General features: G+C 38.7%; 11 protein-coding genes across 11 annotated transcripts; 4 read left to right on the top strand and 7 right to left on the bottom strand.

Annotated features, from left to right (window-relative positions):
- Nucleotides 1-3,117: 3,117 nt before the first annotated feature.
- Nucleotides 3,118-5,625, bottom strand: V1514DRAFT_343946 (eukaryotic translation initiation factor 3 subunit 8 N-terminus-domain-containing protein; the record flags this gene model as incomplete). The annotated part of the gene is made up of 3 exons (XM_066929163.1): nucleotides 3,118-4,537; nucleotides 4,587-5,205; nucleotides 5,262-5,625. The coding sequence occupies 3 exons, from the start codon at nucleotides 5,623-5,625 to the stop codon at nucleotides 3,118-3,120; spliced, it is 2,403 nt and encodes an 800-aa protein (XP_066782079.1).
- A 195-nt stretch (nucleotides 5,626-5,820) lies between these two features.
- On the top strand, nucleotides 5,821-6,989 carry V1514DRAFT_334470 (uncharacterized protein). Its single transcript, XM_066928236.1, has 2 exons — nucleotides 5,821-6,479; nucleotides 6,530-6,989. Exons 1-2 carry the CDS (start codon nucleotides 5,891-5,893, stop codon nucleotides 6,916-6,918), a joined length of 978 nt encoding a protein of 325 aa, XP_066782078.1. The 5' UTR covers nucleotides 5,821-5,890; the 3' UTR covers nucleotides 6,919-6,989.
- A 335-nt stretch (nucleotides 6,990-7,324) lies between these two features.
- On the bottom strand, nucleotides 7,325-8,865 carry V1514DRAFT_321285 (uncharacterized protein; the record flags this gene model as incomplete). The annotated part of the gene is made up of 6 exons (XM_066926044.1): nucleotides 7,325-8,234; nucleotides 8,279-8,316; nucleotides 8,364-8,430; nucleotides 8,479-8,559; nucleotides 8,608-8,696; nucleotides 8,746-8,865. The coding sequence occupies 6 exons, from the start codon at nucleotides 8,863-8,865 to the stop codon at nucleotides 7,325-7,327; spliced, it is 1,305 nt and encodes a 434-aa protein (XP_066782077.1).
- A 271-nt stretch (nucleotides 8,866-9,136) lies between these two features.
- Nucleotides 9,137-10,969, top strand: V1514DRAFT_334464 (DHHC palmitoyltransferase-domain-containing protein). Its single transcript, XM_066928235.1, has 6 exons — nucleotides 9,137-9,394; nucleotides 9,445-9,598; nucleotides 9,649-9,731; nucleotides 9,788-10,023; nucleotides 10,070-10,260; nucleotides 10,316-10,969. The coding sequence occupies exons 1-6, from the start codon at nucleotides 9,300-9,302 to the stop codon at nucleotides 10,787-10,789; spliced, it is 1,233 nt and encodes a 410-aa protein (XP_066782076.1). The 5' UTR covers nucleotides 9,137-9,299; the 3' UTR covers nucleotides 10,790-10,969.
- A 55-nt stretch (nucleotides 10,970-11,024) lies between these two features.
- Nucleotides 11,025-12,625, top strand: V1514DRAFT_334462 (acyl-CoA dehydrogenase/oxidase). Its single transcript, XM_066928234.1, has 3 exons — nucleotides 11,025-11,512; nucleotides 11,564-11,735; nucleotides 11,798-12,625. The coding sequence occupies exons 1-3, from the start codon at nucleotides 11,195-11,197 to the stop codon at nucleotides 12,568-12,570; spliced, it is 1,263 nt and encodes a 420-aa protein (XP_066782075.1). The 5' UTR covers nucleotides 11,025-11,194; the 3' UTR covers nucleotides 12,571-12,625.
- On the bottom strand, nucleotides 12,518-13,639 carry V1514DRAFT_296664 (SH3 domain-containing protein). Its single transcript, XM_066925443.1, has 3 exons — nucleotides 13,568-13,639; nucleotides 12,945-13,517; nucleotides 12,518-12,890 (listed from the first exon to the last, which is right to left on the bottom strand). The coding sequence occupies exons 1-3, from the start codon at nucleotides 13,619-13,621 to the stop codon at nucleotides 12,744-12,746; spliced, it is 774 nt and encodes a 257-aa protein (XP_066782074.1). The 5' UTR covers nucleotides 13,622-13,639; the 3' UTR covers nucleotides 12,518-12,743.
- A 121-nt stretch (nucleotides 13,640-13,760) lies between these two features.
- V1514DRAFT_334456 (kinase-like domain-containing protein) lies at nucleotides 13,761-16,272 on the top strand. Its single transcript, XM_066928233.1, has 2 exons — nucleotides 13,761-13,948; nucleotides 14,005-16,272. The coding sequence occupies exons 1-2, from the start codon at nucleotides 13,825-13,827 to the stop codon at nucleotides 15,903-15,905; spliced, it is 2,025 nt and encodes a 674-aa protein (XP_066782073.1). The 5' UTR covers nucleotides 13,761-13,824; the 3' UTR covers nucleotides 15,906-16,272.
- V1514DRAFT_334454 (membrane-associating domain-containing protein) lies at nucleotides 16,215-17,114 on the bottom strand. The gene is made up of 2 exons (XM_066928232.1): nucleotides 16,685-17,114; nucleotides 16,215-16,620 (listed from the first exon to the last, which is right to left on the bottom strand). The coding sequence occupies exons 1-2, from the start codon at nucleotides 17,051-17,053 to the stop codon at nucleotides 16,471-16,473; spliced, it is 519 nt and encodes a 172-aa protein (XP_066782072.1). The 5' UTR covers nucleotides 17,054-17,114; the 3' UTR covers nucleotides 16,215-16,470.
- V1514DRAFT_296657 (uncharacterized protein) lies at nucleotides 17,115-18,869 on the bottom strand. Its single transcript, XM_066925442.1, has 3 exons — nucleotides 18,396-18,869; nucleotides 18,305-18,351; nucleotides 17,115-18,252 (listed from the first exon to the last, which is right to left on the bottom strand). Exons 1-3 carry the CDS (start codon nucleotides 18,767-18,769, stop codon nucleotides 17,396-17,398), a joined length of 1,278 nt encoding a protein of 425 aa, XP_066782071.1. The 5' UTR covers nucleotides 18,770-18,869; the 3' UTR covers nucleotides 17,115-17,395.
- Nucleotides 18,870-19,597: 728 nt separating this feature from the next.
- On the bottom strand, nucleotides 19,598-20,310 carry V1514DRAFT_283584 (uncharacterized protein; the record flags this gene model as incomplete). The annotated part of the gene is made up of 3 exons (XM_066925127.1): nucleotides 19,598-19,956; nucleotides 20,023-20,142; nucleotides 20,229-20,310. 3 exons carry the CDS (start codon nucleotides 20,308-20,310, stop codon nucleotides 19,598-19,600), a joined length of 561 nt encoding a protein of 186 aa, XP_066782070.1.
- Nucleotides 20,311-20,696: 386 nt separating this feature from the next.
- Nucleotides 20,697-22,173, bottom strand: V1514DRAFT_334447 (uncharacterized protein). The gene has a single exon (XM_066928231.1). It carries the CDS (start codon nucleotides 22,101-22,103, stop codon nucleotides 20,829-20,831), a length of 1,275 nt encoding a protein of 424 aa, XP_066782069.1. The 5' UTR covers nucleotides 22,104-22,173; the 3' UTR covers nucleotides 20,697-20,828.
- Nucleotides 22,174-24,637: the final 2,464 nt, after the last annotated feature.

Here is a 24,637-nt window from a genome sequence, read left to right as displayed (position 1 = left end):
TACAATGGATGGCTCACAGGCCTTTTAACATTTGATCAGGAGTGCGTCAAGGCGACCCCCTAGCACCCATCCTATTTACTCTTGCTCTGTAACCCTCTGTCATCGACTTCGTGCCCAGCTGCCTGGTCTGAACCGCCCGGACATGCGCCCCTTGCGCATTGCTGTTTTTGCCGATGATCTATCTTTCATCATTTCATCTCCCACCGATGCGGTACATGTCAGGGCTTCTCTCGACGCTTTTCATGAACTGGGAGGAGGACATCTCAATGCGCGAAAATCCCTTCTTTTCCCCTTCGGTCCACCTTCGCCATCCCTTATATCCCACATACTTCAGGCAACTAGTTTCGCTTTCACAGAACCCACCTTCCGATACCTCGGTGTACACATCGGCACTGATGATTTCCGCGAAGAATGGAAAGATGTTCAAGAGGCAGTCACGCGACGATTGAACTAGCTGCTTATTTACGACCTACCCATCCACACAGCCTGCTGGACCATAAACACATTCGTCTACGCGAAGATAGTGTTTCTGGATCAATTCTACCCAGCTCCTCCAGCAATTTTTAAGCAAATTTGGAGACCGGCAATTGCCAAGATATGGGCCGCCGTCGACGCCATTGGGTTCGCGAGGACTGGCTCCACCTCCCAGTCGACCGAAGGGGCTTCGGCTTGTGGGATTTACCTGAGAAACTCTGTGGGGCACGAGCACAGTGGATACACAAGCTCTGCCAGCCGTTTTCACACTTTTGGCAGGACAGTGTTCGCGCATGCTTTATCCAAGAAGCCCAGACACGACCCCTGTTTTTTCCCAGACCAGGGCAAAGCATTCTACGAGGGCCAGTCGATTTTGCTGTCGACTCTTGCGTCCGTCGCGCGCTCTTCCCAGGGGGGTATCGTTGACAAACCGTACCACCGGCCGCGAAGTGGGAAGCGACACACAGCTCACTGGAAGCCCTGCATATTCAGCCAGACCATGCGCTGTTGAGATCCTGTACCATCTGTCCGGGAATGGTACAACCCAACCAAATTCCGAGCGACTGTTTCATCATGTCGGATCGAACACCCATTTAGCCATCGGTATTGTAACGCACACACGTCGCGCTTTCGGTACAGAGACCACTCTTGTGCCTACACAACACCCCCGAGCTGATGAGGACTTCTGGCGTATCCGCTGGACGACCGTGACCAGACTCTATTAATGGAACGCTCATGCAGCGGAAGCAGCGCAGCTCCTCTCTTTGGCGCACATGCCGATAACAGAACAATTCACTGCAGAATTGTTGCGTGAACACAACCGTGCAGAACTGGCAGACCCCACTCTATGCGCATTGTGCCAGCACGGCCCTGACACCCAGGAACACCGCTTCTACCACTGCACCTTCGTCACACCTATATGGCAACAGTGGCCACTTCAAGAAGTCATGTCTGGTCCTCTAGCCCCTTCGCGCGCAGCGTTTCACGCTAGAAAAAAAAACCGTGATCCAGAGTTCACAGGTTTAGAAAAATATTTGTGGTCAATGCGTGCCTGTCAATTTCAGTTTGATACTGCCACTACGGGTGCCCGCTATCGCGACATGAACCCAGATCTCAAGGTGCAAACCAAGGTTGGGCAGCTCCCAGTCTGCACATTCCTCCGAGGCCACTGTGCTATACTCAGTCGGTCAGTCCAGCTACTCATTGGGCATGGCCAATATGGTACCCACTACCAAAGATTCGGCCTTACAGGTCGCCCATTAGAATGCACGTGTGGAGCGGTTGACACCGTATCACAGATGCTCTTACAATGTTCCCAAACGACCCAACAACGCCACATACTCGGCGATCGGCTTGAGGAGTCCTACTTGCTAGGCACTCCTGCGGGCATGGAGAAGATGCAGGCCTTTCTCTTAGCCTTGTGATCATGAGCAGCAAATAGCAGGTCATTGGACATTTCTCTAGTCAAATCTCGGGGTGATGATGCCTGCACTATATACAGGAAATCCGGAGGATGTTCGGGATGTATTTTGTTTTAATTGCTTACTGGAATTTGTACTGAAAAGGTACCATCTGTTTGTTTGAAGATGTTTTGCATGTTGTTGTTTCTACAGTATATTGTAAAGTATATAGACCTGACGTTGGCGTATGTGCCTACATCGAGCCTTAGGCTCCGTCAATAAAAATTAATCAATCAATTCGAATCCGGTGTTACTCGCGGGCTTGATGTTTCCTCTGTCTCTGTTTTCACATCTTTACCTTCCATGTACTCACTTTCTATGTACGTATATATTCCATTCCGGGGTTTTTATCGGACTTGCTCGGTTTCCCTGTATTAAAATAAAAAAACCGGGATTAGGGTTATTGATTTAGTATTGGTTAGTATTTAAGTACTTTAGACTATCGTTGACTATGTCATGTGCGGTGATTGTAGGACTGCAACCCATGTAGCTCCGAACTGCAGTTACGTCAAATTAAAATGTTCTATTCTTAACAGGGGTGGGGTGGACACGAATACAATTACTATACGAATAAGCCTAAAGTCTTACAAATAACTAACTATACGAATAATGGAAAAAGTTGACTGTACCGTAATTGTGTCCACCCCTACTATTCTATTTGTAAACAGGTTGGTTGTAGAGTGTTCTCCTGTATTCGTTGGTCTTGAGGCTTAGTTATAATTGAACTCATAACTTTTAGTATTCTTCTTTGTGCATTGATAGATTATGGCAGCTGTAAAATAATTATAACAATTCAAATAAAGATAACAAAAAAATTACAAAAACAGAGTGTGAGTCCTATTCATGTATATCGTGAATCCCAGCAGTAGTTGCGTTTCGTACACTGGGATTTTGCGTATATATGTTATTACAAATTTACTCATGTTTTTGTATGGTTTGATCTTAGTTCTTGCACCGTTTTAAACGCAACTTTGAAACGAAAAATTGTAGCTAGTACAGCTTTTATAAATTCTAATTTATTAAAAGTGGACAAGGGCGCTTATAAGACGTCCACATCATGTCACATCTATACTGTATCCTCAGTTCGCATGAATCTTAAATTCTGAAATCATAGTAATTGTTTTAAATCGATATTTTATTTTTAAAATTAGATTCACAAACTTTCATATTTCCATTTTCTTTCTTATGAATAAAATCTGCCAGCTTTCTCGGATAAAGCGACAGCCAAATGTTGCAGTCTGGAAAATTCAACACCAGAAATAAATGCAACCGCATTGGTTTTTTGATCCAAAGCAGCAGCAATCTCATTATTAGAAATCATCTTACTAACAAGAGCAGTGGCTCGACGCTCGGACAAATCAAACATGCGTGCCAGTAAGACAATAGATAAAGTCTCATAAAATGGAGAATAGGTAAACAGATATGTGCGCAAACCTTCCTCCTGTATTTTTTCCCCGAGCATAGACTTGATGCTATCTGTCTCAGGAATGAGCTCCCAAATTTTGATTGACTGAATAAGTTCTTTAGCTTTCGCCCAATCACCAGTCGCAAGAGCTTTAGAAGCCTGCATAATGTGATCTCTGGTGTTTTCAGGAGGTCCAGTAAACACTTGTCTCTCATGATAGTCAAGCATCCGCCTAAACGGCTTTGAAATAGCTTTTTTCTTAGCATCAGGTGATGAGCCAGACTGTGCCATAAAAGGAATCTCGAGAAGCATAGAACTTGTGAGATACACGCACTCTAACAATTCAAGGTTAATATGCTGATGAAAGGGAATTTGACGTTGTCGTTCGATCTTTTCCTGTTCTGGTGTAGTCTGAGAGTATCTCTGAATTTGAATACCTTGCGCCAAAAGTTCCTTAACTCTACCGGTGCCGCAAACCTCTTGCAAAGCCTGTTGCGATTCTGCAACCATGCCTTCACGAAAAGCACAAAGACCAACTTGAACAAGAGTTCTGTTATAGAGAATCTGAGTAGAGATATCAGCAGTGTGAATAGTAGCTTGCAGATGTGACATGAGAAGAAGATCACGAGCATGAAAATATCTGTTATGCAATGCGTGATGGTACACGTGACAAAGCATGGCTCGTGTTCTAAATAACCGGTTGTCCTGATTGTAAATTTTCACACAAATTGCATGAATGAGATCAGAAGGCTTCTGATTAGAGGAATACGGCGTGATAATTGAAGAAACTGTTGAAGTAAGTTTTTCCCATGTAGTTTGTTCAAGAATTGAAATAAGTTGTTCTGGTTTGTAGTAAATAATTTCCAGTCTTCGGATTAGGGCACGGTTAACACTGGAATCCAGATTTGTACGTTCAAAGTATGACTGCGCCCGAATAATTGTCGAGTATAGTACAGATTCATCAGACAATCTCTCAATATATTCCGGGGTATGTGGATCAATATTTTGAAGCGAACGAGTAAATTCATCATCGAGTCTCTCCACTAAAGAAATGATGCTGCCAAAAACCTTGACAGGGTTACCATCAGTAGGCAGTGGTTCATCAGCATCATCTTCAATATCCTCAGCAGTCTCAACGATAATATAAGACGGATTCTCTTCAAGAATGGCCAAAAGCTTGGAAATTTCGTCTTGCGCCCTAATTACTATTAGCCAGAAAAAAATAACCATAATTCTGTATAACTTACAATTTCCACTGAGGTGTGGGCATAAAATTGGAAGAGGATGTAAGATCAAATCGAGTGGCATTTAATACGTGAAGAACACGAATCTTTTGATAGATAGTATCGGCTACTCCAAGAAGTTTCTCAAGCGTTCTAACTTGTTCGGCCTTATCAGTATTCTTCTTTCCTCGCGCCTCTAATATGCCTCGAAGTTGTTTGAATATACTATCAGCAGTTACTGGAATAGTGCGACCTCCTCTGCCAACAGTAGCAAAATCATTTTCATTGCTTCCATCGTCGACACCATTCGCAGCTAAAGCAGCTTCAAGATTGGCACCCTTTCTGAGCTTAACAATTGCAACTGATTCAGAAATACCAGAAAGATCCTCCTTTTCGAACGCTTCTGGATCTGCTCTATACTTTTCAATTGATGTCGCATATTCTCGATTGTTCTTCTTTATACGGTTCTTAAACGCATTAAGAGCACGTGCATTCATTGCGTTCATTTTCTTCTTGGCCTCCTTTTCAGTTTTACTAGTCTCATTCATGAGATCTTCTAAGTCGGCAATTGATTTGATGTATTGCTTAGGCGTTTCTCCTTGCTGGCTCGCCTTTACAACAATCTTATTCAACTTATCGAATTCTATTTCCAGGTTAGACCAGTCTGTCTTAATATTATCACGTATATTATATTCCTACCGTTTGTGATATTAATCCAATCATTAATTTTCTTGGCATTATCAATAGTCTTAATAATCGAATCAATTTCCTCAAGTCGCTTGTCTTTAGCACTTTTGACGACACGTTTGAAATCGTCTTCATCGCTATCTTCACTTTCCTCACCACGTAAAAATCGCGAAGCACCAGCTTTAGCACCAGCTTTCAAAAATCCACGGTTGTCGTCATCATCAGAAGATTCATCATCAGAGCCTTCGTCAGACTCATCTTCGGTTTCTTCTTCGTCAGAAACGATATCTTCAGATCTCTCAGAATCAGAGTACAGCTCTTCGTCAGATGACGAAGTGTCACTATCAGAAGAACCACCTGCAAAAAATCTTGACATGATGTATACGTAAAATTGATGGTGTCAATCAGGTTTACTGGAGGCAAGTTGGAAGCGCGCTTAAACAAATTTTTTTCTGCACCAAATTTTCATGACCTAAAATACTCTTGACCTCAGATATACACGTAGCGTACTTGTATTTTAAACCATAACCCAATGAACCAAAATATTTTCTTATAACGACTGCGTAATATATATCAAAGGTACTGTAATTCAAACGTATTAGATCTTAAAAACAAAAACAAAAACTTCATTTAGAGCATAAATGTCCACAAATAACAAGAAGACAGACTGGTTTGCTACAGAAGATGATGGCGCGGAGGATAAACATTCAGATGAGTTTAGTGATGATGAACCTCACCACATGAACAGTGAAATATCCGAGGAGAGCAGAACTATAAGATCCAAAAAGCGAAAATATAACGATACTTTGGCTGGATTTTTAAACCAAAATAACTTAGATGACAGTCAAAATGAAGAAGATGATTCAGAAGATGAAATTGACGACAATTCAGACGGAATAGACGATGAAGATCAAGTCATCGACAGTAATCAAGTCCTCAAGCGGTTATCTACTAAAGAATTGCAAAGTAATAAAGAGAAGATTGAAAAGTCTGGTGTGGTTTATCTTTCTCGTATTCCTCCATTTATGAAGCCAGCAAAAGTGCGGCAAGTATTGGGCCGATTTGGGGAAATTGATCGGGTTTTCCTTTCACCAGAGGACCCAAAAGCATACGCACGACGAGTCAGATTTGGTGGCAACAAGAAGAGAAGTTTTGTGGAAGGATGGATTGAATTTAAAGAAAAGAAGAAAGCGAAACTTGCGGCATCCACGCTAAATGGAAATATTATCGGTAAGTTATATTCGCATCACTTTAACTTGCAAGACACTAATGATAGTCAGGCGGGAAAAAAGGATCGTATTATCATGACGACATTCTCAACGTTAAGTATTTACCTAAATTTAAATGGCATCATCTTACAGAGCAAATATCTTATGAAAATCAATCAAGACAATCAAAATTGAGGGCTGAGATTTCTCAGGCTAACCGTGAAAATAAAACGTTTATTAGGAATGTTGAACGGGCAAAGATGATTGAAAAGATTCAAGGAAAGCGAAAAAAGAAACAAAACCATAACGTTGAAGCGGACAGTCAAGAGCCAATTGATATTCGAAGGAATTTTAAACAACGCATGGTTAAAGACTCTGTACTACCTTCCAATACTGTCAAACCGACGGATAAAGGTGCGGAAGACAAAATGAAGAAGCTTCTAAGCAATATATTTGCGTAGCATGGTTACGATGATGTACTGTATAATAGCTGTAACATGTAATTATGTTGCTCATAATTATTAATAGAACGATTTTTAGATATTCCTGTGTGTTCTCGTATTCCTAAATATCGTGCTAACGGATAATAAGCGATCAACACAATCATTTCTGCTATTATAAATGATTCAGTTCTTGGAAAATATTATAACATTTATTTTGACGTCATATATGCTCTTTTTTCAGTATTAGTCGAAAAATAAAAACCGACAAATAAGTAATGAACAAGTTTTTTAAAAGCTGGATCTTGATAAGTCTTATTTTTTTAACAAAGAGCAAATAAAGGGCTCGACTGGTACCTTGTAGTTAAATACAGCTTTTGAAATATACCATCACTCCTTTATACAATTGGTCCATAGACCTTCTAGTTCATAGCACTTCCTTATCAGTTGTATCCAAAACAACATCAAGAAATTCTTTCCGCGAAGCTACCCTTTCCCAACCATGTCTAAGTATAAGATTTTCAACTTCAGTCCGAAGGTTTCTTCTTAATATCTTGTCATCGTTTTCACTAAATAGGCCCATTGTGGGTTTCAAGTCTTTATCTTCAATATTCTCTTTGCCTTGAAATCGAGATATAATGTCCGCTGATAGCTCGACATCTAAAGAGGTTCGATAAAGTATCATATACACAAACTCCTTTGATTGCCCATACTCTTTGGATAATTCTTCACATGCACAAACAATGTTTTCACGGGCAAAATAGAGGTCAGCGTAGTCAGATTGTGCTTGATAGCTGCTTAATTTATACTCTGAAAACTTCAGAAAATAATCATACTGGCAATAATCAGTAAAAAACACATTATAGCCAATATTTTCTGAGTCATTAACACTGCTTCTCTGCAAACAATTATCATCTCTGCCTGATGTGCTTGTATATTTCCCATTCAAAGAAAGGTGGCTTCTTCCTTCATTAATATCATTACTTGGAAATAACGAAATATTCTCATCTTTAGTTAAGGCCTGAAATACAAATGATCGAGTGTTTTCAACTCTATCGCGTATAATCCTGTTGAAAGTAGTGTTATCATTCGGCAATATCCTATCGATATTCATATCTTTGACATTTTGCTTGACAGGTAACTCAAGAGACAAGCTTGATGATGAAAGACAAAATTCTGGATTCTTGGGATTTGACATGTGCTTCGAGGTTTCACACAATATCTGGGTAGTATTGTCGACCATATTGATAGGCATTTTTGAAGATGGCAAGCAATCGGAGGAAGACCATACTTTTGGTAGCTGACGTTTTTCTTTTTTGCAAACCACATCGATCGGACTAATATAATTAGAAAAAAAAAATTAGATGTAGATTTTACTTACGATGTGCTTCCAGAAGTTGTTAAAAACTTATTAACACCCTATAAACATAAGCTAAGTCCAATAAAATCGTAAATGGCAGCAATACCAATGCCGTGTTCGTACAAGTCGTATTCGATAGAATATTATTCGAAGTTACGGGAGATAAAACAATGCTAAAGGTCAGAATAAAAACTTTCATAGGACATATTTAACAAACATACTGGGTTGATGAAATTTGATAGCGATCGAGGTCAAGCAGAGTATTCTGTTGAACACAGTCTTGGATAAACGAAATGTCATGCCTGCATCAAAGTTAAAAAACAAGTAAAAAATAAGTTTATATACCATACCTCATTTTATAATGTTTCCTTTCAATCGACGGTAAGTCAAGAAGAATATTCGCTTCGTCCACATAATTAGAAATAATTCCGCCATTGAACTAAACCATGTCAGTGTGACAAAACAAAAATTTAAATATTATTCCCTACCACAATATCTCTCTTTAAAGCATCCTGAAAGTCCTCAGGAAGGTCGGAAAAGATGTAAAACTTCATTGGCCCCTTTGTAGTTATGAATAAAGAAGGCCATTCTTCCATTTTTGAAGCCATTGGGCATGATCTCTGATATCAATTACTGAATCAAATATCAAAGCATAAAATTTACAAAGTAATCTAGTTTTCTTCAATCAAAAAAAAAATGTGCGATCTCATGCTTCGTTTTAAATATCGATTTGCAACCGTACTTTGACGTTGTGTATTGTCATATTGTTGCGCGTTTACAAGTAAGTAATTAACTATATTTTTTAGCTAAAAACATCCACGTGATTGTTGATAAAGCCAGAACGAAGCCTTCCGCATGCTCATAAATTAAACCAGGTATGTCCAGTTTAAATTTGTTAGGATGTTTGATGATATAAAGTCAAGCTAGTATAATAGCAATTGCTAATACTTCAGAATTCATTTTGATTAGAGACGGATAAAACCTGATACACAATAACGTTTTTGTACAAGACAGGCAAAAGCTTCAAATATTTCTTTTCAATATGCGTTATTTGGCTTTGTACTATGTTGTTGCATTCATTGTAATATTTTCAACTTTGGTTTTTATTATATTGTTTGGTCGTTTACCAGCTTTCAAGTAAGTAGAGTTTATTGCATGTAACGGTGCCAATGCTTAGTGACGAATAGGGGAACACTTGTGGGTAGCGCTCATATTTTTCTATGGCATAATATACCGTCTAGATTAGTTGCTATCGATAGGCAGCTTACAGGTGGTCGAATATATAGCTATACTAATCGCTGGACGAGTCACCTGGTGAACGACAAAAACTGGACGGTATCTGTGAGTAAGAATATTATATGTTAAGTTATTTATCTAATAGAATGGAAAAGATATTTTATCTTGCAATAATTACAGGGTCTTTATTTTTTTTTTTTAAAGAAGCATGGCAGTTTGTCCGATCTCCAATTCACAGGTTAGAAAAATGATCTTGGCTGCTCTTTTTTGGCGTACTACTAATACTGGCTGCAGACTTTTCATTCCACCTCTTGCATTTCAGCCATATGTCTATTTTTATTTCTCAGCGTTCACAGATCCTGGATATATCACTAACGAGAATGTTAGCAAGATGACAGAAGAGTTTGAGCACGATGACATCATATTTTATTCTGATCAACCCCCTTGCAGGACCTGTCATTTTAGTAAACTAGCCAGAAGTAAACATTGCAGCGTTTGCAAGCATTGTATAGCGAGAATGGACCATCACTGTATGTTGGTGCATTTTTATGTCAATCTAAAATACTGACTTATTAGGTGCATGGATTAATAATTGCGTGGGGTATTACAATTACAGATATTTTCTCGGATTTTTATTGAGCAATTTGATTGTATTGATATATGGTTCTTACCTTACTTTTGATGTTCTTTTTCAAGAGTATTTAAAGCAATATTATGCAGAGGAGTTAAGGCCAAAATATTATTGGGCCAGCTATTCCAAATGGATTGTATGTTTTGTTTTGTTTTGAACTCTTTTTATGTAATGACACTGACTGTTGAAAGCGATTGATTCACTCGCGTTCATGGACGCCTTATGTCTCATCTTTATTTATGATTTCAACATTGGTAGCCCCATTGATCATCGCCTTTTTAATTCAGCATATTATCTACATTCACCAAGGCATGACAACTAATGAATCCGAAAAGTGGGCAGAGGTGCAGTTTGATGTTGAATTAGGGATGTTATACGTCTATGAGACCAAAGAAACTGCACCAAAAGACATTGGCTCTAGTAGTGGTAGCGACGAAGAAGCGTCATTAAGTACATACCTTGGTCATGTGGAAAATTTAAAACCAAGAATAGACTCTCGGAGAATATATGTTCATGTTTACGAAAACGGAGAAATTAACAGACTAATACCAGTAGGGTTCTCACAGGTGGAGCGAGTGTCAAGCTTAGAAGCAATTGATAATATTTATGATAAAGGCGGCTTTTTTAATAATATCAAAGATATTATTTGGCCAAAGCATTTTTAATTTTTTTTATTCAGATAATCTACATACCGAGGCGGTAACGACAATTGTATAGAGCTTGAAATGATAAATACATACTTGCATGCAAAGGACAAGTTAATAATATTATGTCACTATTTTTTGTAAGCTTTAAAAGTTAAGCGAATGCCGTTGACCCCTTGATTTTGCCTGCATATATCGAACGTTCAATGAGATTTGCTTTTAGTTAGTTAAGTTAGTTACAAGAAAGTGATTATGTAAAGACGACTTCGTTCAAATGAAACTTCCGGAACATTTGGCGCGCCATTAAACTATAAATTATTTTAATAATTAGTTAATTATAACTACCGATAATTAGCGATAAAAATAATATCAGTAGTGAGGTTTATATAGTTAATTGTTTAACAATTATTCGTGTAGATAGAAATTATGTCGAACATTCTCTTGTCAAATGCACGAAAAGCGTTTCGGACATACATTTCTTCTGCTGGTCAATGGACTAGATTTAAGTCGTCATTTACGTGGAAGGATCCATTATTATTGGAGACATTGTTGACTGATGAAGAACGTGATATTAGCGAGACAGCCCGTAGATATTGCCAGGACAAGCTTCAGCCGCGAATAGTTGAGGCATATCGCAATGAGCACTTTGACAGAAGCATTCTAACAGAACTTGGCGAACTGGGTCTTTTGGGAGCTACAATTGATGGGTATGGTTGCACAGGAGTCAGTAGTGTGGCATACGGTGTAAGTATTGTTAATTTGTTTACTATAGCTGCGAAAGGTAACAAATACTAGCTTATCACGAGAGAAGTGGAGAGAGTGGATTCCGGTTATCGGTCAGCGATGAGTGTACAGTCTAGTTTGGTAATGCAAGGAATTTATACTTTCGGAACAGACGAGCAAAAAGAACGATTTTTACCTGAACTCGCTGCAGGAAAGATAATAGGCTGCTTTGGTTTAACAGAGCGTATGTAATGTTTATTATTTTACAACAGATTATATTGATTTTATCTGTCTAACATGATTCAGCAAATCATGGCTCTGATCCTGCATCAATGGAAGCAGTAGCACGCCCACATCCCACAAAAAAAGGTGTTTATGTTCTGAATGGTGCAAAAAATTGGATCACAAACTCACCGATTGCTGATGTTTTACTGGTATGGGCTAAGCTCGATGGTGAGATTAGAGGGTTTTTAGTCCAAAGATCAACAGCAGGTCCTGGCCTTGCCACTCCACCCATAAAAGGAAAAACTGGATTAAGAGCTAGTATTACAGGTACCATTAACATGGATGAGGTTGAAGTTCCTCAAGAGAATTTATTTCCTTCAGTCAAGGGACTTAAAGGCCCATTTACTTTATTAAATTCGGCTAGATATGGAATTGCGTGGGGTACAATGGGCGCTCTTGAAGGTGCATTAGAAATTACTCGAAAATATGCACTTGAGCGTACTCAGTTTAATGGAAATCCGTTAGCCAAGTATCAACTGATTCAAAAAAAGTTGGCAGATGCCTTGACTGACATTTCTTATGGTCTTCTTGCATGCGTTCAAGTGGGAAGATTGAAAGACTCTGGAAAGGCAGATCCGGAGATGATTAGTCTGATTAAACGCCAGAACTGTGACAGAGCACTTCATAACAGTCGCCAACTAATGGAGGTTTTCGGCGGTAACGCCGCTAGTGACGAGTACCATATTGGGCGAATTGCCGCTAATCTTTGGGTTGTTCAGACGTATGAGGGTCAGAGTGACATTCATGCATTAATTTTAGGCAGAGCAATTACTGGCATCAATGGTTTTTATTGATACTAAGCATAAAATAGAGAGATAAATGTTGCAAAAATTGAAGCCAAATTAAAACCCAAACCATTTACCCCTTAACCATTTGTAAAACTTTAACCCAACAACAGAGTCTTCCATAGAATATTATTTCCCTCAAAATTACACACATGCCAATTCCATGTAGCATTGACATTAGACTAGAAAATGGAATTTACAATGTTAGAACCTATAGTCGCCCCGGCGCCAAATATTGCGGCATTTCCAAGTTTTTTACCAAACTTCTTGGAATGTCTTTCAAAAGAACTCTCAGCATGCGTTCCTTGTTGCTGTTGTTGCTGTTGTTGCTGTTGTTGCTGTTGTTGCTGTTGTTGCTGTTGTTGCTGTTGTTGCTGTTGTTGTTGGATAGAGAGAGTGTCATTTTGGCCAACGGCCTGTTGCGGTGTCAGCGGAGGGGCATAGTATTGTGGCGAAGAATAACTGTAAGACTGAGGCTGAGGTTGAAGATGCTGTACAGAATAAGAATTATATTGCTTTTCCTGTGAACCAAAATATTGCGAAGTCCCATAGTTGTCAATCGGTCTCACGTAAGAAGAAGGAAAAATACCTTCTTGACCGGATTTCTCATCACGACCACGCCACCAGTCTGGATTAACCTTTTCTAAGACAATAATGTGAGCACCGCGATATAGTGGTAAATCTGCTGAATCTGTTGAATTGTAATCATAGATAGCTTCGGCAAGTTGAAACTGCTGAGCTGGTGGCACGGACGAATATTGTGGAGGAGTTACTGAAAATGACTGCTGGGCAGAATTATTGAAATCTGATTTCTCATGCAAGTGATTCTCAGGAAGCTTATTATCAGGCCTATCTGCTGTAGATAAGCCAGCTTTATAAAAAGTCGGTAGAGAACGAGAAATTTGGTCAAACGCCTGTTCAGTTATCACTTTGGATGATCTTAGAAAATCGAGTTCCTGTTGAGAACGTTAGCAATCAGCCAGGTAAAACAAAGAAGTATACACACAGTGTGAACGGTGGTCAAAGACCTATTGATCAAAGCAGTGTTCATATCTGTCATTGCAGTATCTCAATCTAGTATTATAGATGAACTAAATAGTTAAATGGGTAAATCATTCGCATAGCCCGGGCTGAGGGGCTTGTACACTACATTGTACGATTCACATTTGATCGCGCGCCCCAGATCCACGACTTTCATAGGAACAGAATATTCACAAGCTGTCACCTTTTGGGGCCTATCAAAGACTACCCCTTTTGTGCAACATGTCTTCATATGTTTCTTCTGCTTCTGATGGTAGGACTTCTGAACATTCGGTAAACCAGGGCCGCATTGGACGGTATCAGATCATCAAGACTCTTGGCGAGGGGTCATTCGGGAAGGTTAAACGTAAGTACTTCGTGGTGCCATATTGGAAACCAGAATTTTGACATTGTTTATTATAGTTGCATATCATTTAGCTACACATCAACGAGTGGCACTTAAGATCATTGATCGGAAAATGCTTGCGAAATCAGACATGCAGGGACGAGTCGAACGAGAGATCTCTTACTTGAGATTATTGCGGCATCCTCACATCATCAAACTGTATGACGTTATAAAATCTAAGGATGAAATTATCATGGTTATAGAATTTGCTGGTAAAGAGCTATTTGATTATATTGTTCAACGAGGTATGGTGCCTGAAGACGAGGCTCGTAGGTTTTTTCAGCAGATTATTGGTGCAGTTGAATATTGTCATCGTCATAAAATTGTCCACCGCGATCTCAAACCGGAGAATTTATTACTGGATGAGAATTTGAATGTTAAAATTGCAGACTTTGGCCTGTCAAATATTATGACAGATGGAAACTTTTTGAAAACAAGCTGCGGATCGCCAAATTATGCTGCACCAGAAGTAATATCGGGGAAGCTTTATGCTGGGCCAGAAGTGGATGTGTGGTCTTGTGGTGTGATTCTCTATGTCATGCTGTGCGGCCGACTTCCATTCGATGAAGAGTTTATTCCAACACTATTTAAGAAAATCAATGGCGGAATATATACTTTACCGTCTTATCTATCACCTCCTGTTAAACATCTTCTGCAACGAATGTTGGTCGTAAATCCGCTTAATAGGATTACAGTCAGAGAGATCATGCAAGACAAATGGTTCAAAGTTAACTTACCGGAATATCTTTTACCCCCGGAAGAAAAACCAGGGGCTGAAATCGATGATACTGTAGTGGGTGCTTTGGGAAGGACTATGGGCTACGGCAAAGAAGAAGTATACGATGCATTGAAGAATAAGGCTGAAAGCAATGAAATTCGGGATGCATATGAGTTGATGCGGGAGAACAAACTTATGGAGAAAGGGTCTGAGAGTAAAGATGGGTTTCTGTCTTCAAGTCCTCCATCTTGGTCTTCTGAAGGTCTACGATCGAATGAAGGATCATTAAACCGCAAAAAGAATGAGCAGACTTTGACTTTCGACAGCCATCACCTTTCGTCAGCGTTAAATGCTGCTGATATTTCAACGCCTAATACTACTATCGCAGTGTTACCGTCGTCGCTACCTACGTATCATCGTGCAAATATGTTGGCAATGCATCCCGGAATGTCATCTAATCTCGAAAAGCTTGCGCGATCGTCCACATCTTCTAGTAGGAAGTCGAAAATGCGATGGCATTTCGGCATTCGATCTCGGTCATATCCAGTGGACGTTATGGGCGAGATTTACCACGCATTAAAGGGCCTAGGAGCGGAATGGGCCAAGCCTTCCGAAGAAGATCCATGGACAATATTAGTGAGGTGGCAGTATTTACCGCGAGACTATAATGACAAAAAAGGGGCGGAGCTATTTGGCGAGCAAGGCAAACTGATGAAGATGCAAATTCAACTTTATCAACTGGAACAAAATAACTATCTTGTTGATTTCAAATTTGATGGATGGTGGAGCCAAGGTGATGAACACATACTTGCAAAAGAAAAGGAAAGAATACGTCGACGAAGAGCTTCAAGTCCTAATGTTAGTAGAAGCTCGTCTGTCGTAACGATTAATAGTGGCAATGTTCATAATTTGGGCATGCTCTCGAATCTAACCAAGCTGGAAAAACTGCAGCCAGAGAGTTCTGCCGTGGCTGATTCTCACAGTACTCCTGCATCTACTGAAGAAAAGCAAGAGGAAAGAAGTAACAGATCGCAAGAACAATATTCAGAATTTCAGCAACGTGATAGTGATAGATTTGTTCCCGCACCTTCGTCTAACGAAAGAGAGCAAAAGGATGAAGAAACGCTTTCTACCTATCCGTTTTTACACATGGCAACTCGATTAATTATGGAGCTTGCGGTAAACAGTCAATCAGCTTGAATAAATTAAGTTTTTTGTTATTTGTGATAAGATCCATGAGTAAATCTGTTCATAATAAGGGATATTATTATAATATATGGCTCTAAATAGAACGTACGTAACTTGAGGATATAGCTTATTGCGTTACATACGGCACACGGATGGTTATATACCTGGTCCTCCGCATTTGAAATACATAGCTGACGCCATGTCCTGATATATTCCGATATAAATTTTTTTCGGCACTAAAAATAATTGGCCATAGAAATCCATGTCCTAAAATCACCAGGACACCTTATCCAAGGCACTACTGATAGTTTGTTTAATATATTTTTGCAGAAACTTCTTATATTACTATTAAATTAATAAAAAAAAATTATTAAACTCCTCGTAACCTCACAATTTCATATCCATTCTTGTAAAAAAATAATACATACTAATTGGATATAATTACTTGAAAAAAAAAAAACAAAAAAAATTAGAAAAAAAATAAAAAAAATCTGGATATTTATTTCTTAACCCGAAAACACAGACGATAATGTGAATCAAGTCGATACTTTCCAAACTCACAACACAGATAATTCATCTAAGCTACCTGTGACATGCTTGGGCCTGGACGAGCTGGCCGTTTGCGAATAGGAATGTTTCCCCAACCTTCTCGGAATCCAGTGGAAATTGACAAAACGAGAGCGACGAGAAAAACAATAAAAGCAAAATATGTAAAAGCAGTGTCCGCCTAAAACTAATTAGAAGGAAAAAAAAAAAAAAAAAAAAAAGAAAAAGATAATTCAAGCGCATACCTGTGCCTTTCGGCAACGGTCAGTAGATCCTTGCGCAACAGAGTTGCTGTTGAGATATTGTACGTTCGTGCAGGAGTGTACCCGGATTGCAACAGCAAGAGCAGTTGCTCCTGAAAACGTAAATACCGTGTTCAAAAAATCCAAGGCCGCAAGCACAATTGGAAACGCAAGAGCTGAAATAAACAGTGCAAGAACTTGATAGAGCACTCCAAAAAGTAAACCAAAAACAGACGTAAACATAATAAAGTTCACTTGCGGACGGCCGAAAGCCTGGCCATTAATTAAAGAACCAGTCAGTCCTAAGGTAATGACAAGAAAGGCAAATGCCAAACTTCTGAGAATTATATTGGAGACAAAAAGATAACCCATGATGATAAGCGTAGCTTGAGATTAATGATTGGAAACGAAAACTGAAGTAAAGTGCGAAAGTGGTCAATTTATTTTGCGGTGACCCCGGGTCATTTACGGTTGTCAGGCCTATGAGATCATACCGGCCAAGTTTGTAATCGCGACTCATCACGCGGCGATTGCGGAACAAAAGCATATAAACTACTGCGTTTAATACTAAAACGTCATCACCCGCGAAGATCTTTTAATTAAGTTGCAAGACTTAGTTAATCTACATCGTACTATAGTTATAGTTACCTGTTTTTATCACCCAACGCATGAACATATCACTAATCTAACTCGATATAGTCATCCCCACTAACTCTATACAGCAGGCACTCCAACAGGCACTCTTCTTTCCTGCCTGCCCCATTCCAGGCTCCTCACCTTCATGAACTCTGACACAACGTCGTCCGTCACCGCAGCTCGCTTCCGTTGGAAATCGGCCACGAATTCTTGCAAGCTCTTTATGCACAAAAGCTTGAGCTCACCGGTAAGAAGCTCGCCATTAACATATGCATCCCGTATCTTCTGAAGCTCGTCATCATCTTCGAGGAAAAACGACAAATACTGAAAAGACACATCAACATCTGGATTGCCTCCATACTTTCTCTGCTCTTCTAAGGTTGCTCGTCCACCAGAAAAAGCATACTTTTTAATCTTTTTGTCGATAGCCTTCGCACCGTCAGTCATAAAAATCGCCGAGCTGTCCACAGAAGAAGACATCTTGCTCTGAGAGCCCTGTAAAGCTGGGAAAAACCGCGAATGAAGTAAAGATGGCTTAGGGTACTTTAGTTTGAAGGCAACGTCCCTACACAGCCTGAAATAAGGATCCTGGTCAATTGCGCACGGAATCAAGCTCGGAATATCCTTACGGTTCCCAAATATATGAGGAAACGAATTTGAAAACGCAGCAGTAATTTGAATAGAGGCAAAATGAATCTTACCAATATTATCGCTGTCCTCGAACCCAAATACTGACTTTGCGGTTGACGTTGTGATCTGACGTGCAACCCGAACAACATTAGCATAGTATTCTCCTCCCATATAATCCAAATCTGAAAAAATAAATGTTTTCTTCACGTCAAAACCAACTGCCAAAATATCTTTAACATTCTGAGTCGTAAATTTTCTGACGTCCTCAATTTTCAAGTTTGATTTGAAAAGAAATTTTTCGTCATCTTCAAAAAGTTAATTTTAATATGCCATTAATAATTCATGTAATGAGCTTACCCGTCATTTCAATTACAAGGGGTACATCAAACACATCTTGAAGCCACCTAGGTTATTAGCAAAACCAAGCAACTTGCATTGAGGAACTTACTTAGTAAAAAGAAAAGGTGTCATATGTCCTAGATGCATGCTATCACTCGAAGGACCTCGACCAGTATATAAAAAAAAAGGCTTCCCAAGCTCATAGCGAGTCAAAATTTCGTGCAAGTCTCGCTCGCTAAAAAATATTCCCCGTCGTAGAAACCTATGAGGCTTGTGCCCCGTGACTTTCTCGAATCGATCAAGAGTTTCTCGAGTTACTTTCTTTGTTCCAAAAGCTTCAATCAATTTGTCATAATCAATATCCTGAGCCTTTCCATCAACGACAGCACCTTCAACTTCCCATGGCGTTACCAATTGACCTGAAAGTTTCTGATGCGCTTCATCAAGCTTTAATGATTCAATTGACGGAATCTCTGAGCTCATTATTTTTAATAAATAGTGAAATTCTTAATACACAAATAATATACTATCTATGCGACAGAAAAATATTTCGAAAGAAACCTTTTTTTGAAGAAAATTTAAGAGATTGTGCCTACTACTTTGAAAAGGGGCAATTTAATATTATTAACTATGTAGTATATTACACATAAGTTAATTTCAAAACCTTATTGTATATAGCTGAAAAAAATACACGTTATTACCCGGCGTTACTCATAACGACGTGGTTAATGCAAAGTAAGGTTAAATAAAATCTTTTGGAGGCACCAATGAACCTCCTGATATGTTGATGCAGTCTTCCTACAGCTCATTGGCTTTTCGCACATATTACAACACCAACTATTAAATGGTATTTATATAATGTATATATAGTACATCATACATGTAACTGGGTTTATTCATTATTCATTCGTAATCATATGTTATAATCATAGCATATGACCGTAATCATGACTATGGATAGTCTAGGCAGTAGCCTTAACGATAACTGAGTAACTATGTACATACTTCAGCGCGATCAACTATTAAAATCACACTGAGTGACAAGGAAATCGAGTACATAACTGCCTCGTACCTTCCATGGCCACATAAGTTAACTAATAAATTGTAAACTCTTCAGCTCCAATAAACTAAAAATGCTAATAACTGAACTAGATGAGAAGTAGGTAATACCCTCGAAATATTTATAGACTGATGCAAACGTTAACGATCTTTAAAAAAAAATTCATCAACACGAATATATAACTTCTTATTGATAAATATTGGCACACAGTTTATTCCAAATACCAAAATATAACTAGAACAAAGATCCCGTCACTGGCGCTTAAGAGGCTTCTGAGACCACACCTCATGACGAAACTCGTTAGAGTTCGGCTGAGATCTTAATTGATTCTCAGCTTTATTTTTCAATGAAGGATCTAGAGTGCGGTCTTCAAACGCATTGGGTTCTTTTGAGTCCGATATTTTAAAATCGCCAATGAAAGCATTATTCAAATTTGATATTGGCACGTCATCTTTGATGTTAGATTTTGTCTTAAGAGGTATGCTTTTCCAGCGAGCATCCGCTTCCAAAATCCGCTGTTTAAGTGTGGCCAATCTCAATTCTTCATTCTGAAGTTCCTCAATCGTCGGTGGATCATGGCGAACATAACGCAGCCATTGATTCCATTGAGCTTGACCAGTTAGATACTCTATAGTATTTTTTGGCACTGTACCCAAGTCCCGTGGTTCATACTTACGAGGTAATTTATAATCAATATAAGCCTGAGTGCGATTACGGAGCTGCACTATTCGACGCGGTCGACTTGGCATATTTTTATTTTCAAATTCCCAAAATGTGTTCCCGTCCAAGTCTTGCCCTATTAAAAAAGTGATTAGTTTATCAAAAAGTTGTCCAGAACAAGTAGCCATAAGATTAGCCATAAGTGTCTCTATAACTTCTTACCAACATAAAATTTTTTTCTTAAAGGAATTTTTATAGATCGCCATTTATTATACAATTGCGTCCAGTAAAACCTGAAATTCATAACTAATTGTTAAAAAAACTTATATCATGAGATAGCTCTGACTGAATAAAATAACACTGATAACAATACGTTCCTTCAGCTATTATATGAAATTATTTATGTACAGACACCTGCATATGTATAATGATAGCTTGCGATGATGTGGCGCACGCGGCTTAGTCATCTATGACACTTGCGTAGTTAGTACTAACTTATTGACACCATACCTATTTCCTTCCTGTAATTTAAACTATTTCCCGTAAAATTTTTCTTTCTTTGCTATCTTTGTTGTCTATTCAGCGAGGCTAATCTTTTTCTTGAAGGCAAGTTGATATTTATGTTGTTGTGAAGTTATTAGTGTTTATTCATTTGTTTATTTGTTTATATTTATTATTTGTTATAAATAAAATGCTAACATAACTAACTACATGAAACAAAAATTTTATAATCAACACAACTTTATTCTTACTAAGCTAAATTAGCTATAAAATTGAAATATCCACACACAAAACTCCAAGCTATTATAATAAACCATTCCATCATCCAATATAAAACTCCTCTGTGAACAGCCATCTATTCAATGTAAACATAACCTTTTCTACTCCTGGAAAACGATTTTCTACCCACCAAGGTAATATCAAGGCAGACTGAAATTCACATCTATCATGAAGTAATCCAGAAGTCGCAGAGTACACCGACAAAAACAGAGCAAACCGAATAAAAAAACCTGCAATTATTGCAACAAGAAGCAGTAAAATACATAGACAGAGCATAAAAATTGACATGTGCAAACGTGGTAGCCAATTGGTTTGTTTAATGGCAGGTAGTGTAAAAGTTTTAGGCAATTCTAAACTTGCACTTTGTGGATCTACTCTCGGGTCCACATGTGACTCTGACACTATATTATTCGAACTCCCGCCAACATCTTTCAGTTCTTTTATAAGAAAATGTTGCTTAATAAGTGATGCCAACAATGTTTCGGTTGAGTTTAAGGTTTTCAAGTCAATGTTAAATGACCCAGATTTAAAAAGAACGTTCTCCACGACATTCTTAAACTGATGAAGACCATCTGGCGTAAGCCATGAGAAATTGGCTAACATGTCAAGTCTAAGCGCTTCAAAGTTTGATTTTATATCGGAAAAATCTTCACCGTGATCCGTATAATCAGTAATTGAGCTTTCATCACGATCCTTCTCAGAGTACTCTGAAACTACTTCATCTTCATCCATGGCAAGCTCACTTGAAAGAAATCGCACTCCATTTATATCATCTGAATTTCTCCTATTTCTATCCAATAGCCGATTGAAACTAGAAGAGTCCAGCCCTATTTGACAGTTTAAAGTATCAAGTTCTTTTAATAGCAAGTTATTCTGATCTTCTACTACATTCACGTGCTGATGTAATTCATCGTTTCGTTTTTCTAACGTACGACACTGCTCTGTTAATTCCCGAGCATGATTTCTAACTATATCAAGCTCTTGCTGTAAGCAAACTTTCTGAAACGCTAGATCATGGTTATTTTCGTCCCGACTCTTTAGACCATCATGTAAAGTTGCTACTTGGTCTCGCGTATCGTCAAGTAATCTTTTTTCATTTTGATACAATCGACGCCATTTTTCGGCATCTGACCCTCTTAACTCCGATTCATGTTCTATTTCTTCTATCTGGTTAATTAACTGCAAATTTTGTGTTGTAACCACTTTCAGCTCGTCCGCTGTCTCTGCCAAGGACTTTGTAAGACGGGCTGTTTCTGATTCTAAATGTGCGATTAAGGACTCCGAAAAACTAAAATCTTCACTAATATTGAGCTCCATTATGCAACAAATAAAAATTGCAGTCAACGAGACGTAATTCGGTTAGTCATTGTTAACTTTCCTACTTAATGGCAAAATTTAAACGAAGCTATTATCTATCATGTAATGAAGCATATAATTACAATTAAGTAGGGTAACTTACTTTTTTTTACATTACATAACTACTTTACGTTATTGATCTACGATGGTGTTATGTATTAATTCCTTGACAAGCTAATTTATTGCATGAACTGAGACTAGAACAGATCTTTGCCAAGTAAATATATTTTCATATTTGATGTACTGTCAAATGTTTGGTCATTCGACTTTTTAAATTTTATTGAAGGTTTATTCCCGGTATAGCATTGCCAAACCATTACTTGAAATTAAAAGTGAATTCTTTACTAATGTATGTAGGATCAAGAATTGCAACAGCAATTTAAGAGCATAAATTTCAATAGAAGGTGCGAAAATATGAGTTGAAGAATTTGCAAGAATTGAAAAAAAGAATCTTTGGTGGATGAAGGAATGTCTTAATAGCAGGTTGACATTTCTCATTACATTTCAATGTTGAATTTCTTTTAAACAACGTCTCTCGTGCCTATTATAGATATACATATACCATATTAACCTGTTACTTGTTCACAATTAATCTGAATTTAATTTCAGAGAATGTCTTGCTAATGTTAAACTGCAATAATATTGAAATGCTAGTTTTATGAATGTGAAAGTTAAGGAGAGATCAAAGGATGATGCACAAATTTTATGCCCGGTTTAAGTTTTAGCACTGCAGAGAACAAAATTAACCATCAGATATCTATCACTTCGCTATATCAGTCATTTATTAGCATGGAAAATTCGCAGATATCATGTAGATGTTTTACCGATAAACATAATAGAAGATCATGACAAAAGTAAAATTGCACATTTTATTTCCAAAGAATTCAAACTTTCAATTTACATAATGCTGAAGCTGCTTTTATGATCATTTGATTCTTTCGTCATTTTGATCTCACTTTTTTAATCCTTCACAACTACAGCAAGCACAACTTTTTGTTAAGGCGGAGAAGTGTGAATTCCACAGTACATCTACGGAGTTCCTTGGCTATGTTATAACACGCAATGGTATTAGCATGGACCTTCGGAAGGTTGCCGCCATTTTAGAGTGGCCCATGCCCAAAAACATTAAGGATGTTTGTTCTTCCTCGGTTAAGCCAACTTTTATCGCCGTTTCATTTTCAATTACCCAGCCATTGCTCAACCACTGATTGAATTAACCTAAGCATCCCTAACTTTCGAATGGACACAGCATTCTCTCGTCTTCGCACCGCATTTCCACACCTCCTGTCTTCAGTCACTTCCAACCAGGTGCTGATATCATTGTTGAAACAGATTCCTCGGATTTTGCCATTGCAGCCATTCTTTCGCAACGTGACAATCAAGGCGCTCTGAATCTCGTTGCCTATTATTCACACAAGTTAACTGCTGCCGAATTTAACTATGAAGTCCATGACAAGGAGTTGCTCGCAATCATTCGTGCCTTTGAAGAATGGCGCCATTATCTGGAAGGCTCAGCACACGTGGTCACCATTCTCAGTGATCATAAAAACTTGGAATATTTCACCACCACCAAGTTACGGAATCGTCGACAAGCTCGCTGGTCTGAGTTCCTTTCACGGTTCAACTTCATAATCAAACATCGACCGTGACCACAAGGCGTTAAGCCTGATGCACTCACGCGACGCTTTGGTGACCGACCGAAAGAGGGAGAAGAGACCATAGATGCACAAAAACAAATCGTGTTGCATGCCCATTAGTTTGCAGAACTGGAAATTCAACCGGAAGGTCATGATATTTTAAAGCGCGTAAAGGAAGTTCTGCATTCGGACCCCCTGTCCATTATTAAGATCGTACAAACCTTGAATGAAGGCACTAGTGATACTAGTTTCAAGAAGATCTGTGCAGATCTTTCGAAACTATCACGTCTTTCACGCGAGACTAACTCAATTTACAATTGATGATGAAGGAATCTTACGTTATGAACAATTACTCTTTATCCTTGATGATGCGACCCTCAAATTGGCGATTCTACAAGCATGTCATAAAGTACCAGCAGCAGGACACCCCGGACGTACAAAGACCTTCGAATTAATATCGCGAGATTATTACTGGATTGGCATGAGAGAATATATTGCGCGATATGTCGCTAATTGTCGTACAAAGCCAGTACGACACCTGCCATTTGGATTTCTTCAACCATTATCTGTACCTTACCGCCCATGGACGGACATATCAATGGATTTTATTACTGGTTTGCCATTGTCGGATGGTATGAATGCTATATTAGTGGTAGTAGACCGTTTGTCAAAGATGGCACATTTTATCTGTACGACAGACACAATTGATGCTCCAGGACTCGCGCGATTGTATCGTCATAATATATGGCGTCTTCATGGGTTTCTGTCATAACCTCAACTTCGTTTATTCTGTCGGGATGTCCGATTGTCGGCAAGCCGTCGTCGGCGGGCGGTGATGGGAGATAGCACTTGCGACTA

Source organism: Lipomyces japonicus (assembly GCF_038497905.1).
Source record: "Lipomyces japonicus strain CBS 7319 unplaced genomic scaffold V1514scaffold_34, whole genome shotgun sequence".
NCBI lineage: Eukaryota > Fungi > Ascomycota > Lipomycetes > Lipomycetales > Lipomycetaceae > Lipomyces > Lipomyces japonicus.
Note: the sequence above shows the minus strand (reverse complement) of the source record. Positions and strands in the feature narration are given on the sequence as shown.